The 12,094-nt window shown below is 37.4% G+C and overlaps 1 protein-coding gene across 7 annotated transcripts in view; it reads right to left on the bottom strand.

Moving 5' to 3' along the window:
- Positions 1–12,094, bottom strand: part of Mp (Multiplexin) — an 884,548-nt gene that overhangs the window by 133,762 nt on the left and 738,692 nt on the right. For all 7 annotated transcript variants that reach the window (XM_065230395.1, XM_065230396.1, XM_065230401.1 and 4 more), the window contains one exon: positions 11,863–11,910. In XM_065230395.1, coding sequence (XP_065086467.1) covers positions 11,863–11,910 — 48 coding nt within the window. The remainder of the gene's footprint in view (positions 1–11,862; positions 11,911–12,094) is intronic.

Raw genomic sequence — 12,094 nt, 5'->3', positions numbered from 1 at the left:
ATGGCTTGAGATACGCCTTCTGAAATCTCTTGTTGTAGGTAGATGCTTTTTAATTTCATCGTGAGTGCATCGAACTCGTCACAAAGACTGTTAGTGTCGTTTTTTGTTTGATATTTTTAATTTTTGCGATTATATTTTCTGGTGTTTGGTGGTCCTTGCACCTCGCTTTGATGTCGTTTATTACATCATCGATCGTGTTTAGGTTTCCTGGTAAGCCTATTCTGGCTTTACCTGTCAGTCGTGTTTTGAGAAATTTGACTGCAATTGGAATTTGATCAGCAGTTATATAGTCTTTCAGCAGCGTGGCTGCATCGATGAAAGAGTCTAGATGGTCTGGGTTCCCATCGTATGGTTGCACAATGGCGGTCGCCGTTTTTATGTCGAATGGCATTTTCAATTTTTTTGTTTGATAATTGGTGAATATACACGGATAATTTGAAAGATAACGTGGGTTTTGAATTTGCTAGTTTTTCTTGCAGTATTAGATATAGTTTGCTGTATAATAATTTTGTACTTTTGATTGTTTCTTCTAATTTATCTGTGGGTATTTCACTTTCATTTTCTTGTAAATTTTGTTGTATTTCCTCGTATACTTGCTTCGTAAGTTTAAGTTTACCTTTAATGATGCTTCTACGATAAATTCTATTCGTAGCTTTTGATAGGTTTGTATACGTTAAGTTTAGTTGATCTATTAACGAGTTGTTTTTGTCCCTACTTGTCATTTGGCACTCTTAATACTAATTAATAATTACTGATGTGTTACATACGTTTTTGCTTGGTTTTGTTCATTCACATCGCTTTCTGCTGTCGCGCTGCATTACCTCGTTGAGTCATCCCGTTGTCGCACTGCATTATCTCGTGTAGTCATCCACTTGTCGCACTGCATTATCTCGTTTTCGTTTGTATAAGGTAGAATTCTGGTGCTCGACACCCGATCCGTTGAATCGGTTCTTTACTCCACACTAGTTCCCGTACATCATCACAAGGAAGTCAAGTTCAAGTTCGCGTTTTGTTGTTTTTCGTTATCGCAATGCATTTCATTTTCGCACTCCCGCTGGTTTCTGTTTACTTTAATCGTTTTCCTTCGCGTACCTGTGCAAGCATTGACGTAGCATAACTTTTTGTGGTTCGGTTCACTTGTATCGTTCAATTTGTTCAATTCAATAATTCTTAGTGGGCACTTTTTTCACACTTCTTTGTGGGCACTCTTTGCTTCGCGCTGGGTTATACCCTGCGGACTGTGGTGGTTTTTTCTACAGCCTTGTCCAGAGTTTTCATCGCTAATCTTGCGATTACTTTCACGACCGTTACTAATGTTTGAATCGTTGAAAGAACCAGAATTAGGTTCAACTTCCAATTTTGTTGTTCGTGGTAGCCAGTGTGTATTTCCTGGTTTTCCACTATTGTAACGGTTTGATCTCCAACCGTTTTGGAGTTTTCTTCTTTTGTTTGTTAGTTGCCCATTTTCGGTTATTACAATTGTTTCAGTACAATTTTTTTTTTTCACTACTGGCTCACTTTGAACTGGTTTTTTTAAACTCACTTCACGGTCTGCCATGTAACGTTGGATTTCTATGGCTCGTGATATTTTTGGAGTAAGGGCATGTTGTCGGTTCGAGTAATGAGTTTTAACTGATTTTTATTTGCACCACTTAAGTCTAAGAAACTTAACTCTACATTTCGTACTTAATCGGTAGGAGGTAACCTTTACTAGTCTCCAAACATAATCAACCAATCACGTGACTTCGTCGTAGGTGATGGTGACCAGTTACGCGATTCCATTCGCCCGAGTACATAGACGAAGGTTGCCGAAAAGATATGAGGAAAGCATTTGGGTCTGTTGTTTTCCGGGTCGCTGTAATTGTCGCTGCGCTTATTATTCTGTGCGCGCATTCTGGATCATAGCGCAAAAGGAAAACATGTGGTTGCAATAATTTGACTGTTTATATATCTGTGGAACAACAAGTGCGGATGGCACTTTTGTTTGGTTTACAAGTGGCTCGACTTTGTAGGTCTCGAAAATGTCTTCGTCATGAAATTTGAGATTGTAGGTTGGATTCAATTTGGATGATTTATAGTATGCTACAATGAATAGACTTCTTTAGTTTGTTTTGTGTGATTTGCAGCATTATTTGAATTAAGGCTACTAATGGGGTCTGATTAACTGCCTCTTTCTCTTGAGCCCACTCTATAACCGACATTTCGTATTTAGATCTATAAGCAAACTGCTGGTCAGAGTTCCTCTAGAATATTCAATTAGAGGATGTTCCTGAATAGACAGTCAAACAGCACGTAATGTTGTGAACAACTTCAATGACAGTTTTCCCGCAGTGTTCCCACTTTATTTTCAATAATCCAATGCCTACGAGATTGTGCCGATGGATGTGCCCAAGCTGTGCCGAGTCTAATTTAGGCATAATGTGCTGAGTGACATACCTCTTGTAACAACCTCAGACACCGAGAAAGCTTTGAAAATTCAGCTTCAAGTAAATTATGTTAATTCTGTAGTTGAAATAGTTTAAAGATCCTAACACGCAGAAAAAAAAATTGAGGTAAATATAAACGTAAACTCTGTTTGTATTAGATTTATTTCAAACGTATTTTATGTTTAAGGTCATGTGTGTCACATCAATGTTTAAAATAAAAGTCATGCTACGTTTCTTTAAAAATATTCGTATTGAAAATAAACGTGAATATCTTTCCTTTGCCAGTTTTGGAATCAAAAATAAATATTTTTATTTTAAACATGATTTTGAATCCTTCAAATTTGTCGAAGCTCTTAACGGAATTTCTTTATGAAGAGCTTCAGTGCCAAGTACTCAACACCACTGAAGAATCCAACTTTTATCTACGAGTTAAATACTAATCAATAGGTACTAAAAATCAGCAGGTATCCACTGCCGTGTCACAATTTACCTAATCAGGTACCTAAATTAAGTCTCCAATAGGTAGATGCATGCTACGATGTGTGGTTTTAGGTAGCATGCAAAAGAATCTCGAGTATCCGTTTCCTTGATCTCTCTTAAGTAATGCTGATGGATTATGTTTAAATATTTCTAAACTTTCTGCTACGTCTAGTTTCCAAGGCGAAGATAAACACCGCAGGATATTAATGTTATCCTTTGTCAAATTGTGCCCTTTTGTAACGATATGTTCTGCAACTTTGGATTTAAATTCATAATGAAGTCCTTTATCCATCTCTTTGTAAGCCTTTTTACCTCTGCAATGTGTTCCTTAAACAGGGTGTCTACTACCTGGAAAAACCTGGAAAACCGGGAATTTACAGGGAATTTTATTTTTTCTGGAAAAACCTGGAATATTCAGGGAATTTCCCAATTATCACTTCATTCGTAATTCAATAGAAGTTTTCCGTTCAGATTCTCGAAACGTTTCTTGAGGACACTGGATTTGACAAGCATCTGACATCTAAGACAACGTGTGCGAACAAGACAAGTTCATTCAGAGAGTCTTGTCACGCTCGCTCTTCGCTGATTTGTATGTGGAGGATCAAAATCGTCGAAAAAAGGAAACAGTCGAAAAAGAGAGACTGGCCAAAGGAAGCATACGAAGCATGTATTGTATAAGAATAAGCATGCCAGACAGCAGGTCTGAGAACCTACATAGATTTTTTTTGAGCTTCAGAGAGGGTCGGAGATCTACTGTAAATTTGTTGAGCTTCAGGGTAGCTCGTAGATCTTGAGAACAGAACTACAAACAAATTAAAATTAATTAACAGAAATTCATAAAAACAACATCACAAGAGAGGTCGTAGATCTTCAGATAAATGTTCAAAGAAATTTTCAAAACTTCAAGCAAGCAAAAATAATTTCAAATCAATTTGTAAAACTATAAGCGAAATTTTGCAAATCTTCAGGGAAATTTGCATAACTTCAGACAAGTCCAAGAATCTACAGTGAAATATAAAGTATTTCACAGAAGTTTGGAGATCTTCGAAACATTATTGAACATCAGAAAAGTTCGTAGATCTTCAGAACAAAGTTACAGAACTTTGAAAAAAATTACAGGATTTCTGAAAAAGATCACAAGAATCTCAGAAATGTTAATGGATCTTCAGTAAAAATTGCAGAACTTCAGGGAAGTTCGGTGGTTAAAAAAAAAAATTTTACACGATTTCAGGAAAATGTTTAGATCTTGAGAGATACATTTAAAACTTCAAAGAAGCTCAAATATTTTCAGATAAATGTTGACAACTTGAGGTAATCTTCAACGAAATTTTCAAATCTTCAGGGTAACCCGAGAGGAATTTACAAAACATCAGAGAAGTTTGTAGATCTACTGAGAAATTTATAAAGCCTCAAGTTTTTATTTGTAGATCTTGGGAATAGAGCTACGGAGCTTAAGACAACTTTACAGAACTTTAAAGATACTTGCAGGAATTTGACAGAAAGTTTCACAGTTTCACACAAATGTGAGATCTTCAGAAAAATTCGTTAAATGTCAGAAAAGCACCTCAATTCCAAAAACAAATCGCAGGGAAGTACAAAAGTCCAATATTTTGCAGAACTCCATGGAAGTCGGAAATATATAGATCTAAAGAACATCAGAGAAGTCCGTAGACCTTAAAAGAAGTCCGTAGACCTTAAGAGAAGTCTGTAGAACGTCAGAAACTTCGTACGTTTTTAGAAAAAAAATGCAAAACTTCAGCAAAACTCACAGATCTTCGGGAAAGTTCGCCGATCTTTAGATCAAGAATCCACAAAGAAATTTAAAGAACTTTAAGAAAAGTTCGGAGATCTACTGTGAAATTTATGGAACTTCAGGGCAGTTCGTAGATCTTTAGAGAAGAAATACAGTACTTCAGAAAACTTTACAGAATTTGAAATAAATTTTAGGATCTTCAGAAAAGTTCTGAGGATAGATCGTAGATCTACTGAAAAATTAGCAGATGTTTAAATAAATTTTCAGAATTTTACTGTGGTTCTTGGATTTTGAAAGACATTTACAGAACTTCAGGTAAGTTCGCTGATCCTTAGAGATATTTGCACAGCTTCAGAAAAATTAGAAAAACTTCAGAATACTTCCTAAAACTTCCGGAAAGCTCAAAAATTTCTTTTAATTCTTTAGAAAATTGTATAGATGTTCAGAGATATTTGCAGATATTCATTGAATCATGAAAATCTGCAGAGAAAAATACGGAACTGTCAAGAAGTTTGTAGATTATTAGAAATTTTGTGAACATCAGAGATAATTGTTGATCTTTTAGGATCTTAAATCTTCAGGGATTCAGGAACTTTGTAGATTTTTAGGAAAATTTGCAGAACTTCTGAAGAACACACAGAACTTCAAAGAAATCTGTAGAACTACCGAGAAATTAGCAGATTGTAAGGAAAGATTGTTGATCTTTAAAGAAATTTTACCGGAGAACAGAAACAAAACTTCAGGGACGTCAGAAGGTTTGAAGACCTTGCAGAATTGAGTTGTTAACAGAAATTTTCAGAACTCAAGGAATCCTGTATATCTAGTGAGAACTTTTCCCACTAGCTTGTCTAAAGTTGGTATCGACATCCTGGCGAAGTTTTGAAATCCATTTTCATCTTCATATCGCAACTCTTGATAGACAAGATGAGCCAGATCCCAGCCGGTGTTCCTCCTGAGCAACCATTTCCTACTCCACAAAGTTCACCTTCTCTTTCTCATTTCATTTAAAATAATAGAAGCAAATACGTCTGCCGAAACTAGAGCAATTTTCCGGTAATTCATGATGGAAGTATTTACTTTTGATTCCTGATACAGTTTTGTTTTGAAATCTAAATTGGCAGTTCTTTCGACATGTGCAAGCAGTGTGAACACCAGCAAACAGGGGGGTTCGACAAAGTGTGTCGAAAGTAAATTCGAGCAGATTTTTCATTATGGCGGCGGTCAAAATCAGACCATTTGCCGGCACCGGTGGTGTAGTGGTAAGCGTGACTGCTTTCTCACCCCAATGGGTCTGGGTTCAATCCCAGTCGAGGTCGGTGGGATTTTTCTGAGGCATAAAAATCTCTGGTCACGTCTTCCTTCGGAAGGGAAGTAAAGCCGTTGGTCCCGGCCCATGTGTGTTGTGAATGGGTACGATATCCTACGCAGGTGTGGAAGCTGCCTTCCTGCACATTCGATTGCCGTCAATGGATGGCAAACGATGTCCGTCGGTGATTGGTACTAGATTGCGGAACAGAGACCGACGTTAAATAAAGGAAAAAGTAAAAAAAATCAGACCAAGAAATCAGATAGTCTAAACGGACCTTAAGAGATTTTAGACATGTGAAACCATGATTTATTCTATCTTGATCTTCCAAACAGAGTTGAACTCAAACATATTATCAAAATGATATATTGTTTTTGAAAGCATATTGTTATCAAATTTTGATATAACGTTTTATCGAAATACGTTGAATTAAAAAAAATACTACACAAATACCAAAAAAGAATGAAATATTGATTGACGTAATGTATGAATAACTAATGTGATTGCAAAAACCAAATACAATATTACACCCATGGATATAATTTCTTTTCGCAAATTATGTGTAGAATAAATGCACCAATAGTGGAGGTACTTTAGTGCAATGTGTTCCTATGGTGGCTTATAGAGTATCCCTAAGCCGCTATAGAAGTACATTACGTTAGTACAATGTACTTCTATAGCGGCTTAGGGAGACTCTTTAAGCCACCATAGGAACACATTGCACTAAAGTACCTCCCCTATTGGTGCATTTACTAAACATAAATTGTACAAATTAATATTAAACAACCTATGTGCATCTGTTCTGCTGTAATATTCAAAAACTTTTTTGCTGTGCCGACTTATAAGTACCAACGCCCAAGTTTGAACAATCGAAAATAACATAAATCAATAAGTACATAAAAGGGATTCCAGACGGATAAATAGATAAAATAATAATGTGTATGCACCTGGAATTTTTTTTCATCCGACCTGGAAAAACCTGGAAAACTCAGGGAATTTGATTCCTTGGATTGAGTAGACACCCTGTTAAACCTTGTTTCTAAAGTCTTTTTCGTCTGACCAATGTAGATTTTTTTTCGTCTGTGCAATAGAGATTTGGTAGACTCAGGCTTTCGCTAAGACATTTATTGAATCTTTTGTTGATCCTAACAGTGACTTCAGCTGATTTGTCCTGCTGTTGAATACTAAATCTAGGCCAAAACTTCTAAACTTCGAAATCAATGGTTTGGCAATGTTTTTGTCGAAAATCACCGCTACCCGTATAAACCCTCAGTTACTGGTGTAAGAGTTGTCGAAATACGCCTTAAATGATTCCTTGTTCTTTTATCGATTACTGCTTGAATGTTTTTTTCTTGATACCCATTAAGTCTAGCGATTTCAAAAATGTGAGCTATTTCCTTTGATTTGCGTGTATCGCTAAGAGGAAGAGTTTGCACACTGTGAACCATGTGGTGAAAAGCGGCCATTTTGAGTTGATGGGAATGGTTTGAAGTGCTTGGTATTACCATAGAGATAACTCTAAGACCAGAAGGTCCCGAAGAAACGTGCTCAGTTTTTTGGCTCAGCTCTGGTACTCTCTTCGGTCCAAAGCTAATCGATGCACCCCTCAAAACATAGGAAAATCCACGAACCCCTCTTTTTATCTGTCAAACTTTCACAGCGAATCAAAACAAACATAGTGTAGTACTAGAATTTCGACTAGAATGAGGTACGTTAATAGATTTGCTTGGGACCAACAGGCTAGTCAAGTAGTGAGCCAATTTAAAATCGTTAGTTTCCACCGGTTGGTATTACCAACAATCAATACGAAACTAACGATTTTAAATTGGCTCACTACTTGACTAGCCTATTGGTCCCAAGCAAACGGTTAACGTATCCCATTCTAGTCGAAATTCTAGTACTACGCAATGTTTTTTTTGATTCGCTATGAAAGTTTGACAGATAAAATGAGGGGTTATTGGTTTTTCCTATGTTTCGAGGAGTGAATCGATTAGCTTGGGACCAAAGAGAGTACCAGAGCTGAGCCAAAAAGTTGAGCACGTTATTTCGGGACCTTCTAGTCTTAGAGTTACCTCTATGGTATTACTCTCTTTGTGTTTGTTGGTTTCCTATAGATTTCGAAATTGAACTAAGACGTTTCCCTAATGATGAGAAGATCTAAGAAGGGGAGTTTGCCGTCTCTCTCTTCTTCGTGAGTAAATTTGATGTCCTTGTGAACGTTGCTTATGGCCTCCAAAGTTTTTGATAATATTTCCCTTTTGACAATGCTAAAAATGCAACAAATCCCTATCCTCCAGAGTATTTTCTAGGTTAGCCATGAACAATTCACATAAAAATGGAGAAAGCTGATTGCCCATAGGCACGCCTTTAGTTTGTTTATAAAAATATCCTCTGAAAATGAAATAATTTTCCTCCATACAAAGACGAGTAAGCTTGAGATATGATCGAACTTTGTTTTTCCAAGTAGAATCCTCACGTTGCTTCAGAAGTCAGTCCTCTAAAAGGCTGATGGCTTCCTTTACTGGTACACTCGGAAAAAGTGCTGTGACATCAAATGAAACCATGACTTCATCTTCCCGAATCCCTCCTGATGCCTGAAGTTGATTTGCGAGAATTCCTGTGTGCTGTTAACTGAGCGAGTGGTAAAGGGTTTAGGCATATTTTGAAATTCCTTTACTAACCATTTGGCAAGCTTATGAGTGGGGGATCGTTCAGCCGAGATAATCTCCCTCATTTCGTTTCCTGGCTTGTGAATCTTTGGTAAACCTTTGATCCTAGGTAGAATAGGATTTGAAACTTTCAATTGATTCGTAGTGTTGCCAATAAACGCCTTGCACTCTTTCAACGTTTTATCCACATGTTTAACCACAGATGGGAGGGGGTCAATCCTCAACTGTCTGTATGGGCCATTAGTCATTTTTTTCCGTCATCCGATTGTCATAGTCCTCTTTGTCTAAAATCACTACTGCATTATCTTTGTCCGCTTATGTATAGAATACCGGCTTTGTTTTTAGTTCTTCGAGAATTCGAATTTCTTTTTTTTCGGTTTTACTAGGTGAATGTCTCTTTCCGTTTTGTACTGTCTCTGAAATAATATTCCTGGCAGTCTCGTGTAATTGAATAGGAAGTGTGCGAGTGATGGCCTCTTCCACGCCAGGTTTTGAGGAGATCACATATCCTAATCCCTTGGTGAGAAGGTTCAATCCATCGAAAGTTTTGTGGGTAATCGCTCGACGCAGCAATTCTCAGAAGAACATCATCATCATCATCCAGAGACCAGTCTTTCACCACGAATGATGGGTAATCTTTCGGAAAACCCCCGGTAACAACGAATGTTCTGTGTTCACCAGCTCCACTGGCGCTCCGGTCAGTTCTTGATCTTATGGGCCACTACCAGATCCTGTGAAATGACCAGCGAAAGCACTACCGTTTTCTGGTTGGTCTTCTACGCCTTTATCACCGCCAACGATTTTATTCTTATTCGCCACCCACGCCAAACACAAACACTTCAGTGTCAAATACAATTGATATTTCGATATTGTTGAAATAAACATGCTCTTGAATTTAATTCAAACATAAATATTTTTATTTTAAACATCCTTTCAATTTTTTTAATTCAATGTGTTTAGAGTATAAACATTCATATTTTGATTTAAATGAACAAAATTCGTATCCGTGATGGATTGAAAAAGTAAGAGGTTGTTTCCAAGACACGACCGAAGATTTGACGTAGGATTACGTGGTCGGTATAAATATTTGGCAACTGTGTTAGGGAAACCACTTTTTTTCCATCACGGAAACGCCTCGTTTTCTGATGACAAAATTACGCATTTTCGTGCACAAAACGCACGGATTTTTTGGTTTATTCAATAGATCATAAAAAAACGAAAATTGATTGGAGGAATTTCTTGCTCAAGTTTTCCAATCACGATATATTTGTGATCAATCATATAAATTCGAGATTTTTTGGTTTTTTCTAGCGTTTTAGAGAAAACCTAACCTTATTTTGAAGTATTTCTGGTTAATTGACAAGGTCATGTGGTATTCGGTCATTGCGAGAAATTTTATGTACCACGTTAATACTGCTACGCATTTGACCAAAAACGATTGGTTGCTGGGTACATTATAAAAGAGCTTTGGGGGTGATGTGGCTGGCAGCAAGACGAGCGAATCTTCAATAAAAATTAACTCATAAACAACAATAATTGATGGTGGTCCTGAAAAGAATTGTTTTGTTATGATGGTTGAGTAATGCGCTGAGCTATTAGGGTGTTCAACACTGGTTAGGCTGGTGAGCTGTATGTTGGTTGGAACGAGGGTGACGCGTTTGGCATAGATGGCCCACAGCGACTCACGACGAGCAACTGAATCCGATCAGTAGCGGTGCGGCTTCTTCCTCCATCTTCGGTGAATCGAGGGTTCTTGAAGGCAGGCTTGATAGCTAGCTGCTTGCGGGGAACCTTTCGTTGTGTACTGGAGAACAGTGTTCAACGCCACGCCGAAAGCACTGTTGCTGCTGCTGGTGATAGCCGACCGGCGAAAGCGGATGGAATTCGGTTTTGAAATCTTTGTTAGGGAAAGCGCTTTTTGCAGGCAGTCGGTGATAAATTTGATCAACATCGCAACTGTTGGATATTTGTGTGATTTTCAATAGTGACCTATTGAAAATTGATAAAGTGTTCATATCAGCAGATTTGTAGAAAATTTTTCGATCGATTGATTTGTTTAGAATTAAAATCTATCCGCTATTGACAGAGTTCTAAGTGGTCAAAGTCTGAGCACTTTTCGTAACACGGTCGATTTTATTTTTTTTAATTGCACCCCCAATATGTTGTAATCCTACGTCAACACATTGCTTGTATTTCTTATTTTAGGGTTTTCATGGTTTGTAGACAGAGAGCGCAAAATATTTATATTTTTCCATCAATGTTTAGGCTTTTTACACAACATATAAATGATTTACATATTTTCGAAGTAATCAAGTTTTAGGTTTTCGCTAGACTACCATGAGTCTCCATTGATTTAGAGCGACTGTAACATGGTTGTCTAGTCGCATGGTAGTATTGAGCGAAAACCCAAAACTTGATAACTTCAAAAAAATATAATTCAAAAACGAAAACAAACACATCGCTGATTTTTTGACATGTTGTGTAAAAAAGCCAAAATTCTCATGGAAAAATATAAATCAAATTGTGCCCTCTGTCTACAAATCATGAACCCATAAATTAAAGTGATAAAAGTTTACCATCAGCAAGTAAACAGATGATAGCGGAATTATTGATTAATTGGAACCTGTGTCAACAAAATCGGTTGAATACTAAAGAAATGGGAGCAACAACAATTTTGTTTTTCGGGATAAAGTTGGGTAGGTATAAAGGTTAATTGGTTACTGGAAAGGTTTTACAGTCAATCATCATTAAGTTTGTAAAGTTTCCCAATGTTATAAATTAAATACCAAACAACTGTAAACGAATCAATCAAGCGGCAATTAACTACCAATCTACAACTAAAGCTGAAACATTGCCAACTTCCATGCTGCAAATCCCTTCAATGGGATTCGTAGAATTTCCCGCAAGCTTAAATTGAATAATTCCTTTGATGGTTACATTCTCCATTCCAACTAACATTCAACCTTTAGGAGAGTAATAGTTCATGCTATCAGACATCAGACCATTCGTGTCCTCTGATGAAAATTCCCACCAGCCAAACTCCCACGTACCGGGGAAGCACATCAAGCAGCCGGCGGTTGCAGCTTCCACACCACAGAACTGACTGCATTAATTGGGATTCCACAGCACTTAACGATAAGGTTTACATGTGCAACGAAGAAACGATTCCCCTCCAGTTGTAGCATATAACTAAGATAGCAAAAAAAAAAAAGAATCACTGTTACTTACCCCAACATCGCCTCGGTCCCCCTTTGGTCCTTTATCTCCCTTTAGTGTCTGGGTTGACGGTCAATGGGTCACCCGAGCACCAGTAGCAGCAGCATCAGCAATTGTAAAAGTAACATGTAGAGAGGAAAAATAACATGAGCAAAATCATCCACCCACATCTGAGGGCGAGAGCTGGTCTCTGTATGTGAACTAAATTTAAGCTCGTTTGTTAGGAGGGAAAAATTTAATGATG

Source organism: Ochlerotatus camptorhynchus, unplaced genomic scaffold (genome assembly GCF_037179485.1).
Source record: "Ochlerotatus camptorhynchus isolate MF236.1 unplaced genomic scaffold, CSIRO-AGI_Acam_v1.1 ptg000330l, whole genome shotgun sequence".
Lineage (NCBI taxonomy): Eukaryota > Metazoa > Arthropoda > Insecta > Diptera > Culicidae > Ochlerotatus > Ochlerotatus camptorhynchus.
The sequence above is the reverse complement of the archived record's forward strand: the minus strand, read 5'-3'. Positions and strand labels throughout refer to the sequence as shown.